Source organism: Heliangelus exortis, chromosome 2 (assembly GCF_036169615.1).
Source record: "Heliangelus exortis chromosome 2, bHelExo1.hap1, whole genome shotgun sequence".
Taxonomy (NCBI): Eukaryota; Metazoa; Chordata; class Aves; order Apodiformes; family Trochilidae; genus Heliangelus; species Heliangelus exortis.
Window position 1 is genome coordinate 122337334 of NC_092423.1, and position 16572 is coordinate 122353905.

Sequence of the window (16572 nt, forward strand, 5' to 3'; positions counted from 1 at the left end):
GGTGGGAGATTCTGTGGAACCAGAAGTATGCTGATGCTTTGTGCCTGCACACTTACAAAAATGAGAAACTCAGTGAACGAACTTGGGAATAAAAGGCTTTCACCCCTGAGAAAAGAATTATGAGGGTGTGCATCCACTCACACTGATGCCTCTTCCCTTTCCAAATCCAATAACCAAAACTCTGCCAAATTCCTCTAAATCGATGCTGAACATCCCTATGGTCTTTCTCATCTTTCACCTTCATAATTTTAGGAAATTATGACATTATTTACAATGTATTTATTGTAAAATAAATTGTATTAATATTGTAAATTTTATTGTAAATATTAATATTGTAAAATAATATTGTAAATACAATACATTCTATTATTTACAATACAATGACACTGTATTACTATGATGCTGTCATTTTAAAGATTCATTTATTCTTAGACCTTAGTGCTTGCACTAATATAACTTCAAACACCTCTTAATGCAACGCTTTTACCAGCATAAGATTTCCCATTTTGGATCTTTGTGGCTGACACTTAAACATTGTTTGCCAGAAGTAAATACTTCTGGTTTAATTTACAAAGAGATCAGTTTGCAAAGAAAAACAATTCTTGCTAGAATTGTTGCAGTTCCAGAACTTTTTCTCTACTTAAGAGGTAAAATAGATTACTACATAATAAAAAATAAATAAAGCAAAACTCTTAAAATAGATTTTTTTAAAAATGGAAGGGACTGTTTGTTTGTAAAGGAGTGTATATAAATACAAAATTTAGAAAGCTGAAGACATACTAAGTAATGTTCCCTTACTGGTCACTGTAGTAATTAACCAGATAAAAGTCCATTCTCATCTCAGCTTCTGATGGCATTGCATAATACCACTTAATCTGGAATCCAAAAAACTCATTTATGTGCAGTCAGACCACCACAATTTCATCATGAGGCTTGATATATCAAATAGATAATCAACAGAAAAGTCAGGGGAAAAAGATCCTGCAAGTCTATAATTAGTTGTGGTATTCTATGAAATGTGCTCCTAAAAGCTGTCAAGCCTAAGAAAAGGAGAGGCCTTGTCCTCAGTCAAGTTACTGAACTCAGGTGAAGATCAATTCCACAAATTCTTTCCAAAACAGTAGGTTTTCTGCATGTATTTGTCTCCAGAACACTTGTCCTCCAATACACTGTTACATAGGCAGAACATTTGTAAATTACAAGTTACATGAAGTACCCTGAGAAAGAAGCACACAGAAATGCAGAATGGGGTTTTTATTTATGAAATCTGTAGCAAGTCTTCCCAGAGATTTACATCTATGTTCTACACAAACAATGTAGTTCTTTCAGGTTTCTCAACAAACAATTTTCTATCAGATATATGACAGAAAAAAAAAGTTCAACTCTAGTGCCCAAACCAAAGCACAGCACTACAGCACCACTAAAAAATTATGGCTCGTGTCTCACTATAAGATTTATGTGTTACACATCAACGTATCTTTCTTTTTTTAATATCAGATGGTTAAGAATGCCATGCTTTTTTGTTAACTTGCTATTTATCCTATTAATTACATACACCTATACTGAAAGAAAACTGACAATTTAAACTGCATTTTTCCTTGACACTCTATGACCACCAGAACATTGTCTTCCTACTCCTGACCTTGTTCTCCATCTGTGGTGCATTCAGGGACTACAGAGCTTGCCACTGCAAAAGCCATTTCAGAAAGTTTACAAGCACCAAACACTGACTCCGAGAGCATTAGCACATCTAGCTGAAAGTCTGTTCAATCTGGTTATGAAAAGTCATCTGGATTATCTCACCAAAAAAAGCTCAAATGAATCCAGCAGTAGGAAAACATGCTGGATTGTCTCCAGCAGCAATAGCTTCTGTTTGAGGAATACACTTTGTGGGAATCTGGTGTTGTAAGGGGGTCTGGGCTGCTTGTTGCCTACATTGAACTTCAGACACAATGCTAAGAAGTAAGGGAATGATCTCTCCTCCCCCTTTGCATTTCAAGATCTTTTGGGAAGACAGGAAATCACACCTTCCCATCAGTCTTTATTCTGACACCACCTCTCACCCCCTGCTACTTATCACCTCTGTGCTCACTTTTGTCCCATCCCTCAGTTCCCTTCAATACCCACAGGACACAGGGTTCACCTCTGCTGCAGCGAGTCCGTGCTGGGAAGCCTGACCAAGCAGCAGTTGTCTACACAGTTACAACCACAGACCCCCACAACCCAAATATACCCCATAAACTAGGGCTGACAGACAGATCCTGGCTTTCAGCAAGCTTCGTAAGGAAAGGTGCACAGCCCACCTTAGACATTTTTGTGGGCTGCGGGGCACAAAACCAGAGAAATCATAGTCAGACAAGAGATGGAAATACTCTGGCTCAATCTGTTATTAAAAACACATTTCTTGCTTTTGGTCTTCTCTGTTCACCAGCAGAACTGTTCTTTTTGGCTTCCAACTTGTTAACCTGTCAATTGTATTAGTTCTCTTGCATCTTCAGAGCTGCAAAGGACTTAAAACCCAGTCATTTAGTACTCTGGCTGCTATAACCAAGTTTAGGAGAGAACTGCATGTCTCTTAAACACAATAAAAATTCTTTCAGGGGAAAAAAATGGGAAGACTTATCTAGTATTGGGAAACCTTGTAAGTTTTAAGGTCAGGTTTTAGGTGTATTTCTAAGATTGAAATATGATCCCAGCAGTTTATTAGATCTACTGAAATGAAAAAAATAAAGACACAAGCAAGTTAGTTGATTCAGGCTCCAGGGATCCTGTTCAGGGAAACATCATTTAAGTCCCTATTATTCTGCCAGGGTGGGCAAAGCATTAGAGTCACTCAAGTTACACTCAGGTTTTCTGGCTTGGGGTTTGCTTTGGTTGGTTTCAACCCAAGTTCATGCTCTTTTTTTGCCCTAAAGTGCCTACCTCGTTCTGGCCTGAATTCAGAGATGGGCAGTAAATACGAGCTGGTTAAGGAAGCACTGTTCATTTTGGATGAGCAGGCTTTGGGCTGGGGGAGGGTTAGACTTCACAAAGCATTATCTTTAGACAGACATATTCTGTGTGACACTCAGAATGAGCACTTTGGCTACCACTATGCAATCTGGCAAAAAAAGGCACTTGTTAGAGCTCAGAACAAGCTGTTACAAGATTTTAAGATTGCTCCAATGTTTGACTAATATACAGCACAACAGAGAATACTTATTTTGATATATATATATGTCAATATATAGACTTATATATATATATATATATATATAAATCAGATTTAAATGCTTCCCATTTATCTCAGTGAAAAAGCCAAAGCAAGACATATTTCTTCAACTTGGGGAAGGAAGTTCTTGGGCTTCTCCCAAACACTGTTCATACAATAATTCAAACTGAATGAAAAAGAAAAAAAAACACAGCAAAGGTTGGTGCATCACTACCAGATATGAAAGACTGCTCCCCCCCTGTTAAAAGAGGTGGGAGATGCAGTAATTGCAGAAGTGAAAGCTGACCCCTACACCCCAGAAGCCCCTACCTCACCCAGCTCACAGAGGGGTTTGTTTTAGGTCACATGGAGGTTCCCCAAGGGATGCACATTTATAAGGTTGTAAAAAATAAGCCCCAAAAAAAAAAGTCAGCATTTTGTAACTTTTCCTTGCTCTGTCACATCTGAAGTAGGGCTAAGCTTTCCATACTTTAAATTACACTGGATGATTACACCTGGCAGGGAATGTGGTAAAACCAGGTTAAGATGTGGTGGTAGGCATGGCTGTAGGTGTTCTGTACAACAAGTTATCAGCTAGAAATTAGTAGGATTAAACACTGGACAGATGCCACTACAGCACACAACAGCTGCTTCCTCAGGGGAGTGCAAGTACATTAATTATCTACAGATGTAAGATCTACAGCAATCTAAATGCTAGATGGAACAGAGTAAAGGTTTTAGAAGGCATTTTTGCTAATCAGTGATATTTTCATCACTACAGCAAGAGCAGATGTTAGTATGACTTCAGAAGTCAATGCCTGCCTTCGCCCTCCAACCCCTCCACAAAAATACCCCAAACAAACAAAACAACTAATAGTCAAACTAGGCCAATTTTTTCCTCATTTTTTCCTCATTTAATTTTCTCACAAACTGCCTTTCTGCTGAGGTAAGAGTTACTCATATCTGCTGATGAGTAAATGCATAGCACGAGGTACATGACACACCAAAGCTAATACACTTCCAGAGTCAGCAGCAGGTCAGCTTCTGCCTTCATTTACATCCGCATTTCAGGCAAATCTTACAAATGCTTAAATTAGGATTTTTTTTTTCTTTACAGATATTCATCACTAAACTTTCCACATAGAGGTTTTTAAAAAGAAAAAGCAGGAAGTTACCAGACTTTGCCAGTGTAGGAGATCCAGGTGGAGAAAGGTTTATGCTAGGCGACAGGTAAAGATAATTTCTGTTCACTCCAGCATTGAAATCAAAAGGTGATTTGTAATCCTCATACAGATCCATGCCAGAAAATTCAGAGTGTGCAGCCACCCTCTTCTTCCACCAAAGCATTCATCTTCACTTTCTGAGGTAAGCTGGACAGCAGGATTCGTAAACCCTTCATTTCTTCACATGGCATTCTATGTACCTCCTCATAAAATTCAGCTCTTACTCCTCTGCTAGATTTGATAGAGCTGTCTGGCAAGTGATTTCTTAGCCATCTTGTAGCTGCTGCTGTTTACATGGCACAAAGTTAAAATCCTGTAAATTTATAACTGGGGCTGGACTTAAACAAACCCTTCCTTTAACAAACATTCACAGCTCACCATTTCGTGGTTTCTGGAAGAGGCTTGGTCCTCTGCAGAATTGCATCAAGAATTTCCAACCATTTAAATAAAAAAAGGTCAGCTGACTGCAGCTACACCAGGATATCCTTAATCTTCTAGGACACAAAAGGATTACTAGCCATAATCTATCCTATACACCATCTGTGTAGGACTTTTTCCTCTGATTAATGGAAAATTCTGCGTATGTTAACTATTTCTCCAGCTGTTTGAACCAGTGCAAAAACCAGTAGCCAGAACCCAATCCCTGCTGCCCAGGTACCACGCTGTAGAGTGGGCTTAGGATTTAAGAAAGCAGAACTCATGTCTGAAGGTTACACTGTAAAAAACACCTCGTCTATTTATGAAAGGATGATGTGCATTATAATTTTTGCCCAGAGAGCTAAACATACCTGGGTATAAAGGTGTTTTTTGTTGGTTTTTTTTAAATTTAATAAAAAAACAAAACAAAACCAGGTTTTTTAAGTGCTCAGTGCTATGTCATTGGTACTTCAGAGAGAGTCATCTAGATCAGTGAGTTATGCCAGGAATCATGGCATAACTGGAATGCATGGACCTGATGAAATGTTTATGATTTATGTTTTGACACATATACCATGGAGAAAGACCAACTTACGTAAGCCACCTGACTTAGCTCTGGGTTTTTTAAGACCTAGCTGTGGGAAGCAGAAGTGTTTCTTACCTAAGAGACACACTCAGCACAGTTCCTCCACGGTCAGCTTCTTTCACTGAAAAAACAAGCTCTCTGCCACTGTAAACCACCTTTACAGCAGAGCTGTAAACTCATACACCAACACCACACTTTCACCTGGGCTCTTCACTGCAGCCTGCACCCAGAGGAGCTTAATCAAATGAAAGTTAATCTTTCCCACCACGGTAAGAACGATGCTTAAAGACAAAGCTGCTCAGAGACATACAACACCTTCTGCATAAATCTGTAAAAAAAGTGAAGGAGCATTGCAGCAAACCCAAGTCAAGCCTGGACAATGTATTCCCTGGGGATAGCAGAGGAGAGCGTACTGAAGTTTTAACTTTCCCTTTCCACTGCATTCAGGGGTTGGAGGAACAGACTTTCCAGCTAATTAAAGAGCAGTTCCTTTAGACTACAAGACCTACATTGGTTTCTGGTGCAGACTACCTGCAGGCTCTTAACAATGAGTGTGCGGAAACACAGATCTCTGCTATTTTCTGGACCCACTTGAAAGTGGAAAATACAATGTCCCTCTGCATTTCTGACACGTGGCTGTGGCCATCAGCCAGAAACACCATGAAGTTCACCTGACAAAGGTCAAAGCTTTCGTCACAGACTCTTAAGCATCCAGAGGGTGCAGGGAACTGTAACATGGCTGCAGCAATAATATCCTATCAGCTAAGCACACCAACAGGAATAGCTACTGGTCCTGCTTTGCAGCTTTCTCCCTCCTGTAACTGCAGACAGGGGCTGCCTCTGTACCAAGGCTCAGGCAGGAGTTGCACTGACTTGATTAAGCAGAATGACAAGTGACCAGATGTGGCACACTGGAAGAGCTGGGTGTTTTCTACCACCACTCTCCCAACACAGAAAAAGGAAATAAAGGTGAGGCTACCACCTAGGACCTTTTCCCAACCCCAGAGAGTCATTCCATGCAACACTGATAGCACAACAATCAAAGGCTATTACAGGAAAAGAACCCCTTAGGAAGATGTGTTTATCTCTGCTAACGATCAGGAATACCATTTCCTGGCCAAGGGCACTTACTGGAGTGAACACTTTATTATCTTATCATTTACAGGAAACTCCCTCCAGTAAGTTGTGCCCCATATCCATCCAAAAATCCACCGCTCTTCCCACATATTTACTGTGTAACAGTTAGTTTTATGGTCCTAGAAACATCTGCAGTCAGCCTAAGGCCTTGCCTTGCACCACCACAGATGGAAGTGTGCACGGGCCAAGATCTTCAAACCTTCAGTGTAGGCAGAGACAAGTAGATTGTTCTAGTCCCTCACTATCACATACATTAAGGGCTTTGCAGAGTTACAAATCTGAGTCTCCACGTGAGAGGCTGATTTCTGCTTTTTGCCCTGGCTTACATGCATAGCTTAAGCACAAGCCCAGAAGTCACCCAAGACAATTCTTTAGCTTTTCTAACTACTGCCCTAAGGTCATTGCTAAGAGAGGGGCTGTACAAGCACTCCCTGTTTCAATTAGTGCATCTTGTTATGTGGCTTAAAGTAGTTGCGCATGCTCGAGGTTCTTTTTCCTTTGCCCTGCATAGCAAATTCAATTGCTTCAGGTATACCTTGGTTGTTACTGCAGTTATCCACTGCAAACCAATACCTGAAGAGATCTTGAAGCCAAAGGACACACCTGCTCCAGAGACGAAGTGCAGTGAGGTTTTTTTCATTATGCAAGAGATTAAAACTCAAGATTTTGCTGTTCCAGAACAAGTACTCATTCTCCCTTAACAACTCAGAATAACTACAAGTCTGGAACTGAAGTAATCTCTACCATTTTAAAAGCTGAAGTCTGCGAGACTGGCGTGAAGGAAGGCAACTTCTGTCAAGGATGCTTGAACCAATTATCAGCAAGTTCAACTGAATGTCACAGAGCAGCTCAGGAAGGCTCAACAAGCCTCAGCAAGGCATTACAGTCACAACTCCTACCATTAATCATGTCGTAATCTCCTCTGTTAAGGTTAGATGAGTGTGCTTAAAGCTTTCCCAGGTAACTATTCAGCATCAACAGTCAGCACAGTTGGTGCACATATGGGAGGGAACTTCCTGCACAGCTAGAAAAGCTTTTAAGTTTGAACAAACACTGTTAACCAGATATTTGCCTGCCTTGTCTCAGGCATGGTACTTTCTACAGATACCACCTGCTACCCACGTCTGCAGCTTACACCTTAGCCCAAGGAGCTAGCAGCAATGTAAGACAAAATAGTATTAAGGTATTTCTAGCTTGTGGGTAACTAAACAAGGAAAAAATGTTACGATAGCCTTGCAGTGAAGCTCCTTTTCCCACTTTTAGATCTAGCAGAACATTAGTTTGCTTATATATGAAAAAGGTATGGCCTCCTTTCCCTAAAGAACCCCAACCCATCTCAAGTATGAATACCATCTCTGGGCTTTGAAGAACCTAAGCTGTCTATTCATCAGTAGTGTTTCAGACAAAGAGTTAAATCCAAAAGGGAAAGGCTACCACTAATGCCTTGGGATTGGAGGAATACCCTAGGACAAGAGCCAAACAGTACCTTGGATAAAGCTCCCTAAATAACCAATCCACAAGGTCTGTGTCTCATCAGAGTTCTGCTGTTACATAGGCAACTTCACTATCTTGGAGGCCCTGCATTTGTCTCCTGTTTGAGCACAGAGATGCCAAACTTGTGCACCACAGCCCATACTTTTAGGAAGCTTCCCATGACTCCAGCACTTAAATCAGCAAGCAAAAGAGGATGGGGGAAGACAAAGAGAAGAGCTTGTGGACAAAGACAGGGTTGAGGCGCTTGCTATTTTGGGGACATAGCAAAAAGATTCAATCTTACTTCAAGGTTGATTATTAATACTTAACTGCCTGCTCAGCCTATACCTGGTTTGAATTTGCATCCCCTGCAGTCTGCTAGCAGGCAAGGCTGACTGAAGGTCTTCCAGTTAACTGCAGCTGGGGTAAAGACTTCCAGCCCCATCTTTCCCAGATAAATCCCCATCAGGCATCAAAAGTCAGGGCTTCTCTTCCTATTCCAGCTGAGTTTTATAGGCCATAAGCCATTTTAAGAGCTATAAAGCTACTTAACCATCTTAAGCCAATCTAAGTTCTGCAGCATCAATATGATCTTCAAAGCCTTATCAGTTTACAGACAAGTAAAGCCTTTCAGCATCTGATCCAAGGCCTTAAAACTGAATTAAGAAAGATGCTGTTAAGCAATACAGCAGAAGCCCAAACACTAAGCAAGCCTTCAATTAGTACATTTTTGCTCCTATTTCCAAGTCTTGCTCTCTCTTCTCCCTTTCATAGCAGATACCTCTCTCAGCACCTAAGATTTGCACATTACATGAACAGGGCTGCACAGTTATATCAGTTGCTGAACACTATGAATGCAGGTTCTACAGCCCTCTTAGTAATGGTCAGAAGACTGGCTTAAGGGTTTAGACATTTGCTGTCTTTTAGCAGAGTCCAACTCACCACTACTCCCAGGTTAATCTCATTACTTCAGCCTCCTCCCACGTGCTTTCTCTGGACTACCTCTCCCTGATGCAAATGCACTGCCCAGTATGGTTCTACCAATAGAAATACCACTTTCTGAAGACTAAATGCAGCCTTCACTTGCTCATATTAAAAAAGAAGAAAAAAAAAAACCAACCAACCAAGCAAACAAACAAAAAAACCCAAAAGCAAACAAACAAAAAAAACCCACAAACCTCAGAAAAAACCTCTTACAATTATCAGTATTCTCCCAAGATGTATCACCCTGCAACACACTTTTGAGGATTATGGGGTTGCTAGTATTGCTCTTAAACCCAAGTCTCAGCCCACAGCATTTCAGAGAGCTGATACACTGTCTTAAGTGAAGGCAACAGTTCTCTACTCCCCCCAATCCAATTACAAACTCAAATTAATTTCCTAACATCCTGTGAGGGAGTAGATCCACACTGTCATGTTTTGCCACATGAAAAGGTGATACTACAGCAAGACTGTTAACCCATTCATATCAGACAGGAGTCTCTGTATTTGCACAGGTTCTCCACTACCTTTTGAAGGTACTGCTCCAGCCCTAGCAAGTTTTGTGGGGGTTTTCTGGCAGAAATCCCTGATTTACGGCAGAGTTTTCTGTCTCAAACCCTGGTCAAAAACAGTCACATTTGTCTGCTCCAGCAATAACAGGTGAAAAGCATTTCCAGTATGAAAACCTATGGGAAAAGGACAGAGCAGTCAGCAATCATGTAAGGCATTGCATTGACTTTGGAGAAGTCAGGCCAGACTCTGAAAATACAAAGGAACATTTCCAAGTGAGATTAACAGAGTCAAAACAGTCAGGTAGATTCTAAAGGAATATATTTAGTTCTTTGGCTTTAGCTGCTTATCTCAGTTATGCTGCCGTTCTCTGGGGACACTGATCCCTGGTAAGAGACTAAACTTGTCAAAATTGCTGTAGAAAAAGTGCTAAGCTGCAGCCAGGTGACAGTTCAAAAAGATTAGGAAGAAAAGGCTGTACTACAGGATTGTTTTAAGCAAAGTTTTAGTATGTAACCCTGCAATCAAATTAAAAGCTTTACTTGAGTGAGCTTGGAGCAACTCCCAATCTTCCTCAGAAGACAGATGTGTCCTTCTGCACTCTTGAAGTCAACCTCCCTCCTCCAACACTGCACTCCAGAGCTTCCATTGCTGAAAAGGAGTTCCAGAAAAGCCCACCAGTCTCACTCCACATTATCAGGTCCCACCAAGAAAATGATACTGAACTTTTAAGAACAAAGCAGATTTGATTAAATATCTGAATCACATACTCTGATATCTGAAAGGATAATCACCAAAACAAGCACCATCTGTAATCTTAGCAATACCATAATAATACCACCAAACACTCTTCAGTGCTTGAGGTACACACGAGCTCTCACCACATAATTATCAAGTTTCTGCCTGGAAAAATTTGATGCAATGGCACTCAGGGTAAGCACCTCATAAAATCCATCTGGACATGGTTCTGAGCAAGCAGCTTTAGGTGGCTCTGCCTGAGCAAGGGAAGTTGGACCTGATGACCTCCAGGGGTCACCTCAATCATTCTGTGGTTTAGAAAATGGCTAAACACAGTTACAAGCTGCTCACCCACATACTCCAAGATCTGCAACCATGGAGAGGCCGTCCAGGAACAGGAGTTCTTGGTGCCCTGCCCCACAGGAGCTCTGTGGCCATCCCTTCATCCTGTGCATTAGATTGGCAAATACCTACCTGCTGATAAAAGTTCTATTATCTCCTATACTTTCTAAACTGAGGTATGGACAAAGGCTTCACAGAAAATCTGCCACTTCCACACAGCTCCCCAGTGTCCAGGAGTGTTTTGCCATCTGAAAACCAGGCAAGAGCCCTTACAGCATTAGAGTCTGCAGGACAACACAGCTGACCAGTCCAGTTGGGCCAGATTCTGGGGAACAGTCCTGTGCTTACCTAAAAGGGACTTACTTACATTTCATTCACAAGAGGAATGAGCAAGCAACTTTGTGGGCCTGACATGTGATTCTAGACCTTTAAAACAGAAGCAGCTCTTAGCAAATATGTTTTAGAAAGTCATCCACTTCTCCTTGAACCCCTTTTCCCCAGAAAGGAAGTGAATGCATGTCTCTGCAGCAGGAAGAGCTCATTCTTGTATACAAATTAAAACCAGGAGGAAACCAATGAGCTGGCAGTGTCCCTATAGTGTCCCTGTCTCTCTTTTCAGCTTTAATCTATAGATTAAACAGAACCCAGGGAAACTAGATTGAAATTAGGTCTTTCAATTCCCCTCTCAGAATCCTCCATTTATTCTTCACCCACTCCAGAGCAGTATCCTTCATTCCTCCAGCAACTTTCCTTTATGCATGCTTTCAGGTTCTCCTAGCAAAGCTCCTCAGCCCAGACAAAAGCTGGCAGAAAAGCTTCCAGACATGGTTCAGCTAGAGATGTTAGCTTGCCCTTCAAAAGCACTCAGAGCCACTTCTGTGTTCAAGATACAGTAGTTATTAAGGTTGTCATACAAATTGCCCCAAAACAGTCAGAGTACAACAATCTGCAGGTAGACTACCACAAAAGATGCACAGAGAATACCAACTGGAATGAAATTTGTTAGAAGCACTGCTAAGTTCATCACTAGAAGACAACTAAGTATGGAAAGCTCCAGCCTGTGAAAACAGCCTTCTCCTGTTCATATAATTGCACTCCAAATACCCCTAACACTAATGAAGAAAACAGGGCTAGCTGTCTGTGCTCTCCTGTAAGATCCTACACAATTTCTAAATGCAGGCAGTGTTCAAATACCTCCACTCCTGGCAATCTCACAGCAGATTTGATGGCACTTAATGGAAACATCATTTTGACTTCTGTTGTTACACATACACACACTGCTCCGTGACTGCCTTCACATGAAAGTCTGGCAGCCAACTTCTGGGGGTTGTTTGGATACCTTACTTTCTCTTCTATGTTTTCTGCCTGATCCCCTCACTGGGTTACCCTGCCCTCCTCCAGGCTCACAGCATTAGACAGCTTAAAACAGATCCAAACAATATACCAGAAGTCAACTGAAGGTACTTGATGCTACCCTGGAGCTGCTTCAGTAAGCTACAAAAGTAAGAGCCCAAGCTTCTAACTTGTGCTTTGTGTCTTCAAACACAACTTTAAGCAGTAGCAGATTGGGAGAGAATTGCACCCTTCCAATAAATGCATATTAAAATGCAGAAATCAATTTGAACATTTACAGCTGCATCTAGCAGTACACACTCTAACCAGAGGCAGCTACACCCAAATGCCTGGGACATCAGTTTGTGCCCTCCTGAGAGGCACAAACATGTCCAATTTCTCAAGTCTCACTGCTCCTTGCAGTCACATCATGTTCTTGAAAACTACAAAGCTGTAAAACTGTACAATTTTTTTTGCCAGAACTACCACACACAGATTACTGGTTGCACAATTAAGCTGCACTTCTGCTGTAGCCTGGCTCCTTATTCAGTTATCCATGACAAAGATAAGCTTTTTGCTTAATAATTCAACCACCAGATTGATACTCTCTTCCCTTCTCAGGCCTTGACTAACCAAGTTTAAGAGCTAGACAGGTGCTGTCTAACAAATACATAACACAACCAATGCAAGCAACTGCAAGTAGCAAGCTGTGCAGAAGTGGTAGTAACATTTTTGCTCTTGGCTCATCTGAGAACACAGACTGCCATGAAACTGTAAAACCTCATCTTGGCAGCAGTAGAAGTGCACTGGCACAATAAATATGCAATCATGTATGCCCCAGAAAACTCTCAGGTCTTAAGAACAAGCTCCTGATCCCCCTTTCCCAGTGAGACCAAATCATCTTAGACTAGTAGTGCCTTTTTTTGCCACAAACCCTTCAGAGAACCATGAGGCACATAAAAACTGACAACAGCCATTGAGCCAGTTCCATAGCTTATACAAGCAGATGAGTCCATGACAAAGGTAAGCTCATACTATTCATCTACATTTCTCATCCACCTCAGAATTTTGGTGAGCTCACCCAAGCTTAAGAAAATGAGACCTAACACAAGGACTAATGGCATCTCCAGCTTGCTGGAATCAAGTACCCTTGCACACAGATGCAGCATCTCACTGTTACTGGGTTTATCTCATTTTAAATAAGTTGTGCCGCTTTCTCTGCAGACAACATACATCAAGTATTCCTTTACAGTCCACCATTTTACCATCCAACCACTCTAAGTTCCTACTCCAGAGAGAGTTGGGCTGCTACTTGCCTGTATCACTTCACACCATACCCACCTGGGAAGCATCAGTTCCAGCAGTGCTTCCAAGTTGATCTGAAGCAGTGGCTGCTGCTCCCAAAGGGAACTTGGACCACATTCTGCCAGAGCTGCAAATTGGTCACATTCAATATGTGGGGCCTGTATTTCTCTGCACTGCTCTTAATCTCATTTAAGAGACAAGGGGGAAAATCCTGCAGCTATACAATCCAGTGAACCAGGAGTAATTCACTAACAATCCAACTGCACTGACTGGCTTATTTGTTTCTAATATAATGCAGAAAATGCATTACCTTTAAAGTATTACTATAAAGTGTTATTAAAGTATTATGACCACTGAAGTTCCCATTATATTAATAAGTATGCTGATATTTTAGCTGATTGATATGTCCTTGAATTACTTTTAATGCTGCTCAAAATGAGTAAATCCTGTTAAGAGACACTTTGCTCCTACTCTTAAGTCAGAATAGGACAGTAGCCTACAGGGATACTGCTGTCACACAAATCAACAGGCAGACACAAAACACTTCATCATTCCAAAACTAGAGGAAGGTAAAGAAAAGGGTCAAGAAAGTTTGTCCAGAAATTATTCCCCACAAGGAGATAAAAGTTCTCAAGGATTTCCAGACCCTAAAAAAATTTGAGCATACCCCCTTCCATCAGATCAGGCTTCGGACACAAGACATCACTTTTGGCCTCTGGGTGACATGATAGGCAATCTGTATTTGATTTTTTACAACCTCCCCAGGTTCAGATCAGGGAAGCACTTCTCTCTGTTTATAACAGTATTAATCTCTCAAGATTTCCAAGCAGAATTAATATACATATGTGTGATCTAGTTGTGCCCAGTCCATTCTATACAAGCCTAAGTTTCCCTAAATATCAGCATGCTTGGATAAGCTGACCACAGAATAGAATCACAGAATGGATTGGGTTGGAAGGGACCTTAAATATCTAGTTCCAACCCCCCTGCATGGGCAGAAGGTTGCTCAAAGTCCCATCCAACCTGGCCTTGAACACTTTCAGGGAGGGGGCAGCCACAGACTCCCTGTTCCAGTTTCTCACTACCCTCACAGTGAAGGATTTCTTCTTGATGCCTAACCTAAAGCTATCCTCTTTCAGCTCAAAACCATTACCTCTCATCCTATCACTACAGGCCCTTTTATAAAGTCCCTCTCTGGCTTTCTTTCTCAGGTCTCCTCCAGATACTGGAAATCCATTCCAAGGCTTCCCCCGGAGCCTTCTCCAAACGGAACAACCCCAATTCCCTCAGTCTGTCTTCACAGGAGAAGTGCTCCAGCCTTCTGATCATCTTTGTGGCCCTCCTCTGGACTTGCTCCAACAGCTCCATATCCTTCCAGTGCTGGCGGCTCCAGAATTGGACACTGTACTCCAGGTAGGGTCTCATGAGAAAGGAAAGAATCACCTCCCGTGACCTGCTGGGGTCAAGGCCAACTTCTTTTGATGCAGCCCAGCATACGTTTGGCTTCCTGGGCTTCAAGCACACATTGCTGGCTCATGTTGAGCTGCTCATCAACCAACACTCACAAGCCCTTTTTCTTACAGCTGATCTCAATCCATTCTCCTTCCAGCCTGTAACTGTGCTTGGGACTGCCCCAACCCACATGCAGGACCTTGCACTTGGCCTTGCTGAACTCCATCTCTAGGCTTATCACTCAAATTTCACAGACAAGCAAGAAGAGCAAGTTAAACCTTGTATTGAAGTATATGAGAGTGGACAAAACTGGAAAGATGAGTTAGTCTAGTCTAATATCTAGATTAAGACAAAGTTGAGCAGACATATTCCCTGATTCTGCTACAGCTGACTTGATGGAAGCAACAGGATGAAGTGCAGTGGATTTGAAGGATGTGTATTGAAGGATATTGGGCTTCAGCTCTAAAGAGGTGGGGGAGGAAGAAAGAAGGAGAATTTGTTAAGGTTTTTTGTTTTATGTGGTTTTGGTTGGTTGTTTTGGTTTATTGTTTTATTTTTTTAAAAAGCAAAGCTCCACTACTTTTAGTGCACAGTTGGTTCAGAACACACTCCTTTCTTCAAGCTGTCTCTTCACAGTATTTGACCTGGAACTGAAGGTCACTGCAAGCCCTAAGAATAAAGTTTTGCACTGCTAAGTCTTGGTTTAGCATTGTTCCCTGTTGCACAAGCTAACCCATCACACACCCCATTTCACAACTGTAAACAAACAAAACCACATATATTTGTAGCCACTCTTAAGTAGTGGTCATGCCCTAAACTGAATGTAATGGATCGGTTCTGTCTAACAGATTAGAACTTTCCAAACTTAATTCCTAAATACTGGTCCAGCTGATATCCACCAGGCTACTGTTACATCAGGTTTGGCACATCACAGCTTGGCCATCAGCACAGAAACCCCTCAGAATACTTCAGAGCTTAAACACCTATTAATGCAATTCCCAGTTTTTAATTCTGCATTGCCATATAAAAACTGAATCAGGATACTGAAGAGGGAAAAGTCCAAGCACTGACTTGCACACTGCTTGTTTCCAGTTGTAAATGCCCAAGTGTGCACTTTGGTTAGGGAGTTGTGACGTGGCATTATTATTGAATCATCACACCCCTCAGAAATGCTGCTGCCACCAACCTGAATGAAGGGGAAACAAAACCTCTCCAGTGACATTGCCTTGGAACAGGCAGACTACTGTAGCTATTATACTTGATGGCTGCTTTGCTCTCAATTTACCAGTTCTCCCCCACAAAGGGCTTAAGAAGTCTACTCAGTTCCTCTTGATGACACACAGAGTTCTCCCTTTGACTTCTGTATCCCTCTTCCCATTCCATATTTTCACTTTCTCAAAAGATGCTTCTTGAGTAGGAAGAGACCTTTCTGTGATTCACCAAGGTGAAGCTTGCTCTTGAATTGTAAATAAGAAGCATATTAGAGACTCCACATAGCAGTGTGCTAGAACAGAATGAAAGATGACTAAATTTATTCCAGTAAAGGTCTCCCTTTTGCTGTTTACTCCCAAAACACATCCTCGCCAGTGCAGGAAGCACTTAGACTGCTCTGCAGATTCCACTAACACTTGCTTTCCTTCTTACACAATCTCCAAAAAACTTTTCACACCAAAAAACCTGCTCAGTGACAGGCATGCAAGCCAACCAAAACCATCCAGCTTCAGCTGTTAATTCCAACAGTTTTCACTTGCTACTATTTAGAAATATGCAGAAACTAATTCTCCCTGCTCATCACTGCTCTTGTCAACCCTAGCAGTCATGTTTGTTCCTCTGCAATCCACAGAGAAAGCTATCAGAAGAGGATGCCTCTAATGCTCCTTAAGGGT

At 41.6% G+C, this 16572-nt stretch overlaps 1 protein-coding gene across 8 annotated transcripts in view; it reads right to left on the reverse strand.

Annotated features, from left to right (window-relative positions):
* The window catches only part of TPD52 (tumor protein D52), a 149777-nt gene that overhangs the window by 93598 nt on the left and 39607 nt on the right, over positions 1–16572 (reverse strand). For 3 of the 8 annotated variants that reach the window (XM_071737829.1, XM_071737828.1, XM_071737827.1), the window contains exon 1: positions 4366–4831. The exons of 4 other annotated variants lie outside the window; for them this stretch is intronic. In XM_071737829.1, coding sequence (XP_071593930.1) covers positions 4366–4537 — 172 coding nt within the window. In that variant the 5' untranslated portion in view covers positions 4538–4831. Of the gene's footprint in view, positions 1–4365; positions 4853–16572 lie in introns of those variants that run through there. One more of the 8 variants, XM_071737831.1, reaches the window with a different exon arrangement.